The sequence below is a fragment of the Lissotriton vulgaris genome, chromosome 9 (genome assembly GCF_964263255.1).
Source record: "Lissotriton vulgaris chromosome 9, aLisVul1.2, whole genome shotgun sequence".
In the NCBI taxonomy this organism is placed as follows: Eukaryota; Metazoa; Chordata; class Amphibia; order Caudata; family Salamandridae; genus Lissotriton; species Lissotriton vulgaris.
In genome coordinates, this window is record NC_141697.1 from 1098665636 (window position 1) to 1098681348 (window position 15713).

Below are 15713 nucleotides of genomic sequence, written 5' to 3' on the forward strand. Positions count from 1 at the left end.
ACCATCCTGAAAAATCCATCATGGGAGATTCTTTGCATTTCAAGCACCTGCTGTGACCTTCACCAACTCCAGTTGTCAGGAGTGAGACTAGTCCACCTGAGTATCCAAAGAGCCCAATTACTATACCAATGTCTTGTTCACCAATGCCAGTCATGGACATTTCTCTGGTATCTCAGCAGCCTCAAATGACCAGATCTGGGTGATTTATTTCAAAACCAAAACAGCTTATTGAAGAGTTGTAATGTATAAAGGTATTTTTGGTACTTTTTATTTGCCATAGGGGGAGATGTAGGGTCTTGTGTGTTAGAGATGATGGGACTCTTTTTGCACCTGACGGACTCTGTGGAACAGTGACGTAAGTGCGTGGATGTGGGTGATAGAACTCTTGATGTAGAAAGTTCAGTTATGGGTAACACTTTGATGAATAAAGACCTATAGTACCAAGCTCCGTGTGTAGCTTGAGCATTTATATGTAGCCGGGCTGGAGAAGGTGGCTGCCCTCATCTCATACCTATTTCTACCTGTTCATCTTCCTCCATCCAGGCCATTATTCTAACCAATGTATATCACTTGATGGGCTAAAGTTTTCTCAAACTGAATCAAATGAAAACCAACCTTCTCACCTCCTGTTATGAGTTTGAATACCTTCTGCCAGACAAACATTATGTGTTATTGTGAAAAGACATTTTTGACTCCCACTCCCAACATTTTAATTTCCATACACAAGAATATAAGGGAATTTAATAATGAACAATAAAACACTATTTATACTGAGTCATGCTTCAAAGTATTGAGCTGGTCCTACAAGCTGCAAGTTCACAGTTCATTGTCCGGTCAGAAAACCGTTTATTTATAGTTGGAGTAGCTGCCAGCAGGGCAGCAGTCTCTACATCAATGACCGGTGTGTTTCACACATCGACCGGCTAGATTACCTGGTGTTTCAAAACTGCAGCATATGAATCAGTGGGATGCATGTACTTCTCGAGGTAAATAAGTTGACTACTAAAATTGCTGTTGGACATGGAGTTCCATACCAAGAAATAGTTCAACACATATTTGTAAGAGTTCAGAGAGGGAGCATATATTTTCATATTCTGTAAAGTACAGACACAGCTCTAAAATAGTCGTGAAAGGGCATGAAGCACTGATATAAAACTGTTGTCCATGGCACACTACTTCATTCTGGCTTGAACACAATTTTTTGCTGAAATACAATACACGAATATAAAAATTTAAATATGCTTTGTATTCTGATATTTATGTCAGCTGCCACATCACAAAAAACAGGCAGTGGCTCAATCTAGAGCACAATTATATTTGAGAAGGTTCTCGCATGAAAGTATAAGGTGCAATGGTTTTGACTAGAACTTCCTATTTTAGTATGTTTCCAAAAACTGACTTTCTGGTGATCAGGGAATGGCAATAACAATTTAAAATTAGTTTTAAACTATTCTAAATTCCACCTAACAAAATATTTTTTTTTGTAGCACAATATCAGAATGACACTTAAATGGCAAATGTGTAAGACTAATTTAAAGTCAGTGAAATCCTGTCCTTAACATGGAACACTGATCAGTCTTATCTGTGCTGCCACCACTGGAAATAGGACAATTGCACCTTTAGTTGATATGAACACAGTCATCACTCAATTTCTTTTTACTACTGGGACGAATAATCTCTCTCTAAAAATGAATTTACTATCTAAATCTCAATAAAATCAATTACTTAGAATCCAACCAGACCGATAATGAGAGAGAGAAGATAGTCATACATCCTTCAAGGCATAGAAAGTTCCAATGGAATTATAATCTGCTTGCTTTCGATAATGGTAAGGAGCAAGAACATTTGAAAACAAACAGAGAGAGAATGAGGCAAGCTAGCCACATGTTTGTTATGAACATGAAGTTTACTTTTCAATTAGGTATATCCCAAATCAAGAATTTTAATTGAAATATCCATAGACAACCCAACCTAATTAAATTTCTAGAAATATTAGATGATTTGTGGGGAGATATTTCAGGACAGATACTGGTTGTCTTTCAATGTGATATACTAAAATCCACTTCCCTCTTTGCACTTTTAAAAATAAGGGCCCTTATTTATGAGGCCTTGCGTCAGTTTTGCGCCGCCGGTGCGTCACTTTTTGTGACGCACCAGTGGCGTAAAAAATGCGCCTTGTTGCGCCATATTTAAAAAGTGACGCATCTAGGTAAATGCGTCACTTTTAAACCCCTGCGCCACATTATACCTGCGTCAGGTATAATGTATGCAGAGGGGGCGTTCCCCCGCAAAAAGCCTCGTAATAGTGACGCAGTGAAATCTATGAGTTCACTGCGTCACTTTTAAGATGCCGTTGCGTCTAAATCTTGCGCCTGCCTCACAGCAGGCGTAAGACTGACGCAAGCCCTTTCACATGGGGCTTGCCCCATGTGAAAGGACGCATTGCTGGAGTTGCGTCACTTTTGTGACACACTCCAGCAATGCATCACTTTTGCGCTTACAGATACGTCGTATCTGTAAGTCCTTGCGACATGATGCGTCATACATTAAATATGACGCATCATTGGTGTCGCAAGGAGTGCGCAGTGAAAAGTGACGCATCGCTGTTTTCACGCAGCGATGCGTCACTTTTCATAAATGAGGCCCAAGGATTTGGGCGTTTTGGATTGCATCACAAAGGTGCATTAGAAAGTGCATAAAAGAGTACTCATGAGGTATTACTTTCCATGAGTACTCCTGAGGTCTTACTTTCCATAGTCATAAATGCTTTTGTGACAAGCCCCAACGGGTGCTACCAGCCTAACCACTGGATTTTTTCATGTATATTTTAACACTGATTTACAATTCCAGTCTATTGAGAGAGAATCCACAAATTCCTAAATTCTTGTAATCACATAATATGTACTAAAAAATCACAATTGTTTTCTCTTGGTTAGTTTTGCATAAATCTCTTGCTTTAATGCAAAAAGACAGATTGGCTTAATGCCACTAACATGGTGTGCATGTGAAGCGTTTTATGTACTTTAAAATGAGAAACTGGTTCATGAAAAGGTCAGCTAAGGTAAAGCCAAAAGGATTAATTTTGCGAAATGTATGCGTGCTCATCACGCAAATGTATTTACTGTCACTACATTGAAGTATTTGAAGAGACGACTTTTCCTTGTAAAAATAAATATTGCTGCCCATCAATGTTCAGAAGGATATTTGCTTTGAGCTAACAGAGATGCCTATCAATGTGCCTTGGAAACCTCATGTATATATGGCTTACCACTAGGGATGTTAAATTGTGCTACAAGCTAGGCATTGAATACATATTTGCTAGATAATATATGTGGTGTGGTGATTATTTGTGATATTGAACTGGCTGATTGTATGCAAATTTGTCCAAATACATTCCTAACATTCACATACCGGGAAAGCAGATGCTTCCATAGTGTATAGCCTCACAAAGAGTTGGCTACATTCAATATCAGAACCCCCACCCAATATGGGGCTGCGCAAACTGATGTCCCAACTGCAAAATGTAAGCATCATGTTGGATGCATTACTGTAGACTTTATTGGTTTGTGTAAAATGGAATTATTGTATATGCCACAGAACAAAGAAAATATCTAGAAAACCTTACTAAATAAGCACATTGTAAGATGGGAATGGAGAGTATTATATTGTATAGTACATTATGATCTGCTGAGGCGTTCTCTCCTATCTTAACTTTCTGTTATCACTATTTCATCTTAAGATCCTCATGCATATCCAGTCATATATTAAGATCCTCATACTTATCCAGTCTCATCTTAAAATCCTCAGACCTACACAGTTATTGTACGTTATTTGTGAAAAATATTCACAGAGAAAACACGTAGATGTAACAATTCAAGTTCAGAAAGATTGTGATTGAATTGGAAATTGTGAATCCTGTTTAAAAATATCATTTTCTTCAACCATAAAATATACATGGAACAGAAAATGTACATTTCAAACCTCTTTTAAGCTGTTTTAATATCCCTCTTAGTGTTCAATGTGAGGCAGTAGGATTGCTGAATAATTAAAACCGTTTTTGATGTGCAAAGTGAGGCAGCATTAGTGCTTTATAAATAAAGACTGCGTTTTTAATGCAGTGAAACCTGATAACTGAAATAAAAAAAAATGCCTGTTAACAAAATCTAAATACTTGTGCTAGCTGCAAACTTTAAATACAGATAATCTCACAGAAACACTATTTAAAGTATTATGTCAGCAACGGTGTCCTACCATTATTACCGAAATTTAAGCTATAAGTGGAAAGTTTCTGACAAACTGTAAGTTAGGGCGTGTGTTGCACCTATTTTGTTGAAACTGATCTCATCTTTGATTTGTTGCAATAAGACAGAACCCTTTACCTCTAGACTGAAAGACAGAACAACATCTGATTTTGAAAGTTGATTTTCATTTTCCTCTCCCATGTCGATAATTGAGGTGTTGTGGCTTCGTTTCATTTTTTGTAGTTTGAATTCAGAGCCGCCTTTTGACACAGGCATACTTTCTAGGTTGGCCATAAGAAGATTGACTGATGACTTTAGTTCTTCGATGTACATGTTCTCCATTTCCTTTGATACAAACTTGGGAAATTTCCGCTCCTATAGGGAAAAAGACATTTTAAAATATTTAAACAGCATACAGATGTTTTTGACAGGTGCTTATATAAGACATTCGTGTAGGTAATGGCTTTAAAATATTATTTTAAGAAATTCTCATTGGCAATTATTTAAGGAAAAGTGTGAGTAAACTGTGATTGCTGTAAGGATCAGTCAATGTTTCTCAACATGTAAAGAACACAATAACAGTGCTTTGAAAACCCAACCGAAATCTTCACATTTAATAATGTTAACAGCATGGGAATTCTTTCCTACAAGGATACTTTGCTACAAAGCATAAATGACCTGCAAACATGAACAATTTGTTAAAAATCGATGTAGGAGGCTACATAACTTAGTAACACACATGTGTAATATATGTATGCCAAAAAAGGAACAAAAGATCCTAAAATAAAGTCAGTTAATACGTGTCACATATAAATGCACTTTCTAAAAATGTTCCAGTGTACACCTTAATAAAGAAAGCGCATCTGAACTCTTTTCTTTTAAGTTGTCTTGCATTGCGGACACACACATGATTACACTTCTAAATAGTATGCCTGCCAATTTACGTATGGTGCAACTTCCCAAGCGTACCACTGGGAAGGTTTGTGAATATAAAAAAGCAGTAAACCAGCTAGTAGGCATACTTTAATAGCAGGAGAGGTACTATCGTTTTTAGTGAATTGCGCCCATTTCCCGGTGCAATATAACACATTACACATCTTGGAAACAGAGATGTTTTGGAAAGAGGTCTATGTACAATCATACAATTCGAAAGTTGACAAGCCTAGCATTGGTCTCTGATTATTCAGGGGTTTACAGAGAAAACTCAAAGTCACTTGAAAATGTATGTGTTTTGTAGTTCATCCAAAATACCTCACTCAGGCCTATTGGAAAGTAACACATAATAAAGTGTAGACTATTTTGTAGTATTGTGACCCCAGTCTCGCGTTTGGTAAAAGGTTGACCTCGCATTTTTTTTGCTCCTGTCACTTTTTGGAATATAACAGGTGCAAAACTCTCTTTTTGTAAAATATGAGGTCCAATAGTAGTACTCACAGACTCATAAACAAGAGATAGAATTAAAGAAGAAAATACTGAAAATAGTTGAATATAAGCACCAATATCATAAGAAAATGCTTTTGGATCGCCTCAAGTGTAGGATAGACCACAGTCTTTTTTTCAAAGTGTGTTTATTAGTTTAACAGAGCATTATGCTTTTCAATCAGTATACAAATTCACATTCGGGTTATGTAGGCCCACCTGAAGTTTATGGAAGTCTGTGCTACAGCTCAGATGTTCCGTTAGGTCCCCTGGCCAGCGGCCTTGTTGACGTGCAATCAGGGAGCGTACAGAGCTGGTTGGACAAACTTGTGTGCATACTAGGCTTTGTGAGAGACATTTACATGTATTAAAAGAAAAAAAACAAGTAAAGGGTTAAAGTAGATCTCTTGCCTCCTGACCCTTTCCCAGTTGTGCGCTTATATAAGCGTGCACTGTAACATATGTGTTCTGACCTTCCTCCTTTATCCCGCAGTTCAACTGACGTTCAGGTCTTCCATGCTTCTAGGGGACAGTGATATTAGCCTGTGCTGTTCCATCCACATGAGGATTGGCTGGCCCTTTCAGAAGTCTTATTTTATCCTTGGTTTCTGTAAACCGGGCGACAAGGTCATCCACCAGGTCTGCGATAGAGTATTCGCACTGCACAATTGTCCTTGGCATGCAGGCTGTGCCCTTTGCTGCCACTCACTTCTGAACTAAGTACCTCTTTCCACCTGCTACAGCGAGGGCCCTCTGGGGATTTCCAGTACATCGCTATAGCTTGCTAAGTGAGCACTAAGACTAAAGAAGAAATCTGGGGCCTACTCTCCCATGTTTTGGTTGTGGGCTCAGCCCCAAAAGACATATTTCAGGTTTGCGAAGGCTTAGCCCACTTTTTACAGTTAGGAGGTGAGCTCCTGCTTGACATTCATAAGTACCCGGCATTCCCACGTAATGTGTAGAATGCCAGCATCCCTTAAATCACACCTTGGGCAGCTTTTGTTGTCAGTGGCACCAATAGCATTCAATCTGTGGGGCGTAAGGTATGTGGTGTGGAGATAGTTGAACTGTGTGTTATTGAAGCTGATAATGCAAGACGCTTAGGGGCCGATTACGATCTCGTTAGGAAAGCATTCCTACCGACTCAGGTTAGGAATGCAGTAGAAATGCTTCCTGTACGAATCGCACTCTGAGAGACCTTCCGACGAGTACGATGTGTCCCTATCTGTACAGACTCAGTTCGGTTGGACTCCCATTGAATTCATTGGTAGCCTGTGTACCCAACGTGAACACAGGCTCCCATTGAAAAAAAGGGGTATGTGGGGAAAAGCATGCACCCTGTGGCGGACCCCATGGGGCCCGCCACACTGTACATGTATTGAAAGTGGGGACCCATGTGTGAAGGGGGCCTGCTACGGCCCCCGAAGTCTGATTCTCACAGCAATTTTTCTCGTCAAAACTGAGTCGCTACAGCTATCAGAATCGGTCATCGTTCTCGCTAGTTCGGAAACCGTCCTTATTACGCTGCACGAATCTGCTCCGAACAAGTTGGACTGACTGACTCACGTTCGGAACTAATTTGGTCAGCGCGGTTGGCTTCCTCACATCATACTTGGTCGTTCAGAAAGGGGGACAATTAATTCAGAAACACAGGCTCCGAATCGGATTTACTTTTTCCGAATGTCGTTTGAAGCCCTTCCTAACAAAATTGTAATCAGGCCCTTAGTGGGGATGCTCTAGCACAATGGCTCATTGGTAATTCTGTAAGACTCTCCCCACTGGATCCCCCCAGTAGGTATTCAGCTCCGACAGAGCCATAGATAAGAAGGAGTGGTAGAGCAAGGTCATAATTCTGCACATTCGTCCAAAGCTGAGCATTGTTTGCAAAATTTCATGCTGCAGTGGCTCAGTCTGACCTTCTTCCCATAGGGTTCCTAGGTAGCATTGCAGGGCAGCATACACCAGGAATTGTGAGTTAAGTAAGACGTTCTCACTGACAATATTCTCAAACTCCTGGAGCAGCCCATCCTCTTAATAGTCACTCACGGTCTAGGTTTCTGTCTTTGTCCATGCCTTCAGTCTTCTAGCTGTAAAGTGCCCCCCTTTGTGCTCTGGTGATGCCTACCAATGAAAGCCCATGCATGTCTAGTGGGTGGTGGACAGTCCTGAGACAAACTCTCCTCCAGCAGGTCAGAGCGATTCTGAGCAGTCTTGGGTGCTCGTCCTTCTGTTATATGGCATCCAGCAACATTGCCACTAAGGCTTCCTCCCAGATCCACTCACTATGTTCACTCACCCCTGCTAGCCCCAGGCCACACAACCATTTAGCTACCCACTGGAGTTGTGCTGCCAGGTAGTAAGCTTCATAATCAGGAACCCCTAGGCAACTGTCTTGAGGGGGCGCCTCAGTACACATAACAACACCCTATGCTGCCTGCCATCCCATAACATCTCCCTCAGTAACATGTCCAGTGCATTGAACTAGAACTGAGGGAACCAAACAGGGAGGACGTACATTTTCAGGAGCATTTCCATTTTAGACAGTGCTATTATGGGCAACTGGAGGGAGTGAAAGAATTCAACATTACCCTTTAGGGATTATGAGGTTCTACCTAGATTACCATCCCAAGGATACTTGTCTCTGTGGTAAACTTTCACCACAAGGTATCCAAAGGTTTAAGGTTCCCATTTGATGCCCAGTTGTGCCACTGTAGTGGAAGTCTTCTAGAGGGCTGGGGAGATGAGAAAGGTAAAGATTTTACACCAGGTAGGTGTGTAATTTGAAGAATCCAGAGCTCTACACACAATATCAGACCCGTATTTGCGTTGCAGAGATACAGAAGCATATGGTCTGCATATAATGAAATGATAAGTTCCAAGTCACATAGCGGTATGCCTACTCATTGGCCCTCCCATCACACTCTGCTGGTGAATGGTTTGATTGCCAGAGCGAATAGCATAGGAGACAGTAAGCAATCCTGTCTCATCCCCTTAGAGATCTGAATGCACCCAAAATGCAGCGGTCTGTTCGGACTCTCACACTCTCAGTCGAGCACAGGAATGTACGCCATGTAATCTTCCCCTTTCTCAGGTTCATGCGCCAGATCAAAACCTGTAGATAGTTAATTGAATAGTATCAAACACCATTTGCAGGTCAATGGCGAGTATTACTGCATCTGGGTACTGCTCAACAGGTGTCTCCTCAGGGACCCTAAAGATTCGTCTAACATTTAATGAGGTGTTGATTTGGTGTTTGAAGTCATTTTGGTCAGGGTGTATTAACCTGGAGATATAAGGGCATAGATGTACCTCCAGTGTCTTACACATGTTATTATATTCTAAGTTAAGCATGCACAGGGGCCTATAGAAGAAATACATTTTTGCTGGCTTGCCTAGTTTCAGTATAGAGACAATAAGCACCTACCTAGTGGTGGCTCCTATCCATCACTTCTTTATAGAGTTCCTCCAAGTGTGGCACAAGAGCATTCACATATTTTTGATATAATTAAGCACGGCGTCAATGATCTTGTTCCTCGACAGGTCTTGAGCTACACAGTATTTATCAACCCTCCTAGCACCTATCTTGCATCTCCTGGTAAGCAGTGTAGCACTGCCCTATCCACAAACACCTCTATTTCTTTCTCTAGAGCCTGGTCCAGGGATCTGTAAAGGTTCTCTTCATTTTGCGCAAATTCCTTGTGAATGTCTAGTTGCGTGTGAGAACTTCCATCCCTGTTCGAGTCTTAATTCAAGCAAAGGGCATTCCTCTACCTTCGTCCCTCTCCAGCCAAGTGAGTAACCTACCTACCTTGCATCCCTCAGTGTGATCCAGTGTGAGGTATGTGCAATGCGTGACTGTGCGCTGGCATTTCTGGAGCTCTACATATTTGTCCCTGGCTTCACAGAGGGTGTGCATTCTCCATTGGAATGAACTAAGGGAGGCAAGTAGAACTAAAGATTCCAGGCTCTTCTGGAGCATTGTTAAATGGGGTAGTGGCGGTTTACCCAATTGCCCCGATAATAACGTTGGTGAGGAGGACTGGGTCACTTATTTTAAGCCACAATATGCAGATAGCCACCCTGGCTCTGAGATTGATGGTTTCAAGGCTGTATATCCCAAAGATAACTTTTTCACTCACGGTGAGGTGTTGTTGGCCTTAAGTGCAGTATCTAGAGGAAGAGCTCCCGGTTTGGATGGGGTCCCAGCGGATCTTTTTATTAACGATAGGGAACGCTGGGGCAAATATATTTTTCTTTTGGTTAACGCTGTTGCCCAGGGAGCAATGGTCCCGTCATCCAGGAAGGGTGCAATTAATATTCCCGTATATAAGACAGGCGATCGGGGTTTGCCTTGTAACTACAGACCCATAAGCTTGATAGCTACCATCCAAAAGGTGGTGGGGAGGATGGTGGTGAACAGGCTTATGGATTGGGTTGATGAGAACAATGCATTATTCCCTTACCAGGCTGGGTTCCGGAAGGCCACTAGTACGGTGGACCAGGTGTTCCGCTTTACCTTGCTACGGTGGCGAACTGTGGTGCTGGGTGGGGGCAGCCTGTTTGCCACTTTTGTGGATTTGGGGGCTGCCTTCGACCTGGTTCCCAGGACTAAGCTGTGGTCAGTGTTGTGGAACCTGGGCCTACCGGAGGATCTATTGACCTTGGTTATGAGGTTGCACAAGGCGAATTTTGCCAAGATACAGTGGGGCAGTCAAGGTGAGGTCACTGCGGACTTCCCGGTCGAGCGGGGAGTCCGGCAGGGGTGTGCGATGGCCCCCTTGCTCTTTTCCTTGTTTATCAACGGAGTAGTAGCCAGAATGCTGTCTGTCAATTTAGATGCCCCCTCGTTAGCGGACATTAAGGTCCCAATATTAATGTTCGCCGATGATACTCCTATTCTATCAAAGACCCCGAGTGGCCTGCAGCGGGCCCTCCATATATTTGAGGAATTTTGTGGGGAGAATAGTCTAAAAGTTAACGTGGCCAAAACCAAGCTAATGATTTTTAACCCCCACCGTAGTTTCCGATCCAGGCTGTCTATGAACCATCGTCCCTTAGAGGAAGTTAAAGCTTTTACCTATCTTGGTATTTACGTAACCAACGATCTCAATTGGTCCCAGCACATTGATCTTGCATCACTAAGGCACAGACAATTAGCTGGAGTCCTTGGGGCAGAACATAGAAAATTAAAATCTAAACCAATCGCTCCAGCCCTACAGGTCTATGAAGCAAAAGCCCTTGGCTCAGCACTATACGGGGCTGAGCTGTGGGGTTTTGGGAAGCTCCTCCCATTACAGAAGTCCGAAAATAAGTTCTTTAGGACAATTACTGGTCTTCCCAAAAGTACCCCCCTCCTCCCCCTTAGATACGAGTTGGGCAGAAAGGCTGTGGATGATTTGGCAAAGCTCCGCCCGATCTTGTATTGGAGACGACTCTGGAATACTCTAGAACTCAAGCATTATGCTGAGGGCTTTTTAGCGCTGGTTAAAGCAGATGTATTTCATAGGATCAAATGGCTAAAAGATCTTAGATCCTTGTTATGTTTGTTGGGTCTCCAAACCCTCTGGGATAACCCGTCAGGTGCACTTTTTCCTAGTAAGAAAACACTAAAGGAGCTGTATTGGGATTATGTGGCCGAGCGGGACTGGAGAAACAATGATGCTAGATCTATGTCAGGACGCTAGTTGGAAGCCAAAATCTCTCCTAACCATGAACTTTATTGGGACACTATAACTAAGCCATGGGATAGGAAGCTTTTATTCCAATTGAGGATAGTGCTCTTCCGCTTAGGTCCCTAACTGGCAGGTGGAGGGGTTCATCTAATACTTCCTGCCCTGCCTGTGGATCCGTAAAGGAGATGATTGGGCACTTTCTATTTTCTTGTCAAGCCTATGCCGTCCCTAGGCGAATTTGGTTAAAAACAGTATGTAAAAACGTAGGTACCAACAGTGGCATCGTAGCTTTGAGAATCATTTGCACTAGTTCTTGTTTGCCACTGGCCATAGCAGTAGCAAAATTTCTGGGGTGGGCCTGGTCTATTAGGCATAAAGCGCTAGCCGAGTAACTGTTTACCTAGGGATTGTTTTACTGAATCTATTTGATGTATTTTGTCATTTTAAAGTATATGTATTTTTAATGCTTTTTATGTAAAGTATTTGTCTTTTACTTGATTGAGGCATCCATTTAATGATGTTTTAAATTTTTATATGTACAGTGCTTTTATGAGAAATACTCGAATAAAGCCTCTTTGAATTGAATTGCATTCCCCATTGGAGGTTATGTATTGTACCTTCTAAGGTGGTGAGCTTACTTTCAAGGGTCCTGTTCACACCTACAGCCTGAGTCAGACAATGCCCCCTAACCTCCACCTAAAATGCCTCCCACTTGGTGCTCACTGTAGCAGTGATGTGACGGTTTACAAGGAAGTACTATTGTATGGAGCAAACCTACAGGTACGCATACATGGCGCTGTGCAAGAATTGCACTGGTAGCTTCTATTTGGGAATCGGGGCCACTCTCCTGCCCCATTCCAACTTCATAAGTTGTGTGTTATGTTCTGAACATGTGCAGCACAGATACTCAGCATTTATGACATTGTCAGTGAGCCTTTGCAAGCAAAACAATGTGTCCAGCCATACATGTAACTCATAGACTGGGGTGTAAAAGGAATATTCCACACAGTTGGCAATTCCATTGCACCTTACATCTACCAGCACCAAGTTATTATTCCAGGAGGGAAAATCATGTGTGAGCTTGTTCGTGGGAGAACTCACAAGGGGAGGAATGCAGTGGTCTCAGTATGCATCCGCCACACAAATAAAGTCTCTGCCCACTTTACATGGTGTCTTTGTGTTTACCGAAAGAGGAGTCCACAGAGACTAATGAAAGTGGTCTTGTCTCGTGTTTGGGGCATATATGTACTAAGAAATACCCAGGTTGCGTCCAAGGTCTCCAGGAGTATCAAATACCTACCCTCTTGGTCAATGAGTACAGCATCTTTGTCGAATGGAAGCCTGAAGTGGATGCAAATTCAAGAGCGCCCTAGCAAAGTAACTTTTGGCATAAAGTTGACCTCTCAAGTGTCTTGTAACCTGGGGATTTCTCTAGCAGCCAGATGTGTTTCCTGTAGGAAAGCTATGCCTGTTTTTCATTGTTTAAGGGAAGCCAGGACTCTCTGTTTCTTTGTTACTGTCCAGATCCATGCACATTCCATGTTATGAATGAGTAGTTGTTAATGTGTATGTGCAAGTGCAGGGAAACATAGTTTTCCACATGTGAAGAGTTTTGAGTACTCCAGGGTAGTCAGCTCTATATCTCTTGGGCCAAGTGAGTGCAACTGAATTTACCCCACCTCCCACATCCCAGGGCAGTCAGGCTTCAGCTGGCTATCCAACAAACCAAAAAGCAAGTCAAAGTCCAGTTCATGTCTCCATATCAGTCTACGGTATGGAGGGATTAGGGGAGTGTGTACTACAGGCTCGCTTGCATCCAGTATTCCCTCATGTATGGTCTGGCACTGCCCCATCCCGCACATGGACACTCTACCTACCTATACCTATGCAGGATATATTTTACAGTGCCTTTCAACTGTTCACCTCCTGCAGAATGTAATCCTTCAGAGGTTGTCAATAGAGTCCGCGTGTCTTCTTCCAGGAGCCTGTCAAATCGGTGCTGTCCTGGGACGATAGTTACCCCGCGCTCAGACCGTTGAGTGAACATGCTGTATGCGTTTGCCGTTTCTACAGCCTCCAGATGTCCTTGTGTTACCTGCAGTTGAGACGGTCTCCCAGTCTCTAGTCCACTGCACCATCTGTGTCTCCTGCATTTACGTAGTGGTGACCTTTGCAACACTGCACCACTGGTGCCAACCTTATAATGCTCGAGCCAGTCCCAGGCACCAGGTGGATCATCGCAGAACAGGGCATGGTCATTACCTATTTCCTGGAGGAGCTCTGGGAACATACGCATGAAATTAATGCCATCATTGCATAATTCCTTTATCACAGCCATGAAGAATGCTCGTTTCCACTGCACTTCAAGGGTCTAGTACACGAGGATCGCCATTTGCCTATTATCCACCTGGAGATTCCTATGTTCGTGCCTTCTGCAGGATTGCATCTCAATCTCTAGAATGCACACTGATGTATCTATTAATGTGGGATGGGAGAGATTAGCACAGACCAAAAAGACTCATGCATTTGGAATAAACTGAGAGGAGGATCTGTGAAATTAATCTATTAGTTAAACATGCTTGCAAATTTGAAAGAGTCCCATTTCATTTATACATGTCCCATCTAATTGATCAAAGTGTAGTAACACTGACAGTACATGCCTGAAATTGAGTTTATAGATAATGAAGCTGCTTCAGATATAAGGTATTCCTTGCCCTGTACATTTTGACAGTATGTCCAAGAGATAATGATGTGGGTAATATCTATTGCAATTCCTTTAACCCAACTCTGGTTGTCTTGGGTTTCTGCAAGGATTAAAAGATCAGAAACTCTGTAGAAAACTGCAGAGATTCCACAATCATAATTTTCAGCTGTGGGGGTAAATGTCTGTAAATGCTTCTCCTGTAACACAAAATCATCCATTAGCACTCCAGTGCATGTTTCCAATGGAGTCGTCAAAAACATTTCCCAAAGTGTCTGAACCCCTAGAGTTTGATAGACATGTTATCAATTTCACAAGTTCTTTGACTTGGATGAGAGTTAGCAAACCGCTAAAGTTTCTTTGGTTGGATTCAGCCTACCAAAACCATTTGTTTTTATGTGTGTTACTTTCACACTCTGTTCTGGCCAATTGTTAGACAATAGCCGATGAAGCTGAGAAAAACACGCTGAATAAAAACAATGTTGAAATAACTTTAGGATTACGACCTCAAATATGAAGTTCCATGTGTCTTACCTATGTCCTTTTTTAATGTAGAGGTCTGTCCATATAGCAATGGTATTATATTCAAATGAAGTCTAAGTGGTAAGCAGACAAAACGTCCTAGAATTTGATCATGCCCTTTGATCAACCTCCACAACCTCCATGTTAAGATGCTGAAGAAACTGAATTCCCAATAGTTCTAGATTTCACTCCTTTCATATACCAATCTCAATAGTTAAGTTTACTGCCAGTCAATACCCCCATGTGTCAGTCTCAAAGGTTAAGTTCAATGAGTAGGAAACAACTTGTACAAAATTGTAACCCTATGAAGCACTGAGACTATCGCTCCTTGTAAATCTATGCATTTATATATTTTTGGTATTATTGCAATGTTTCTGTAAGAATAGGGGCACTGTTGGATTGATTGTGAGCGATTGCAGGGCGAGAGAGGTCTCTCTAATATACTCTATTTAACATTGTCACTCCTTTAACACAAGCATAAATACTACATCTGTCAAGAGCAGCTGTGGAAGCGTCACTTGACATCGTTACTACTGTGTATTTATGCCTTCTATTCACAGCCTTGAAGTCAACTTAAAATGAGAGAAATAAAATGTTTGTCCAGGCCTTACCGAAGAAAGGCAAACATGTACACTTAGGAAGACATATTGTAAAGAAGTTCTCCCACATGCAGCCAACCCCACGCTGTACATGGCATTTGGCTGTGCGCGACAGAGGGTTGGCCACAGGGTCTGGCCCTGGGGACCCCATTACCTTGGGCCTTTTTTTTTTAAAGGGTGGAGCTGTATGGTCCCCCTCCCTGAATCTAATATGGCCCTGGAGACTTCATCCCCAAGGGTCATATATATTTTAAAGGGGACGAGGGCTGTGTGTCCCTCATTTGGCACTAGGGACCTCAACCCCAGACCTTTCTTTATTTTAAAGGGAGGGGCATGTGGCCCTCCTCCTCAAGTCTTATTAGGTCCTGGGGACCCCACCAACCTTTTTTATTAAAGAGGAGGGGATCACGTGGCACCCTACCCAAAGCCTTATTAGGAGCTCGGGACCCCATCCCCCAGTGCTGTTCATTTTAATTGAAGCAGAGAGAGGCAGCATACCCCGCCTCCCTGACCCTTATGATGCCCTGGGGACTCCATCCTCCAGGGTGACTAGTTAAAA

At 42.3% G+C, this 15713-nt stretch overlaps 1 protein-coding gene across 7 annotated transcripts in view; it reads right to left on the reverse strand.

The window, feature by feature from the left end:
* The window catches only part of CADPS (calcium dependent secretion activator), a 1556059-nt gene that overhangs the window by 940551 nt on the left and 599795 nt on the right, over positions 1 to 15713 (reverse strand). For all 7 annotated transcript variants that reach the window (XM_086939080.1, XM_086939079.1, XM_086939076.1 and 4 more), the window contains exon 5: positions 4380 to 4616. In XM_086939080.1, coding sequence (XP_086795206.1) covers positions 4380 to 4616 — 237 coding nt within the window. The remainder of the gene's footprint in view (positions 1 to 4379; positions 4617 to 15713) is intronic.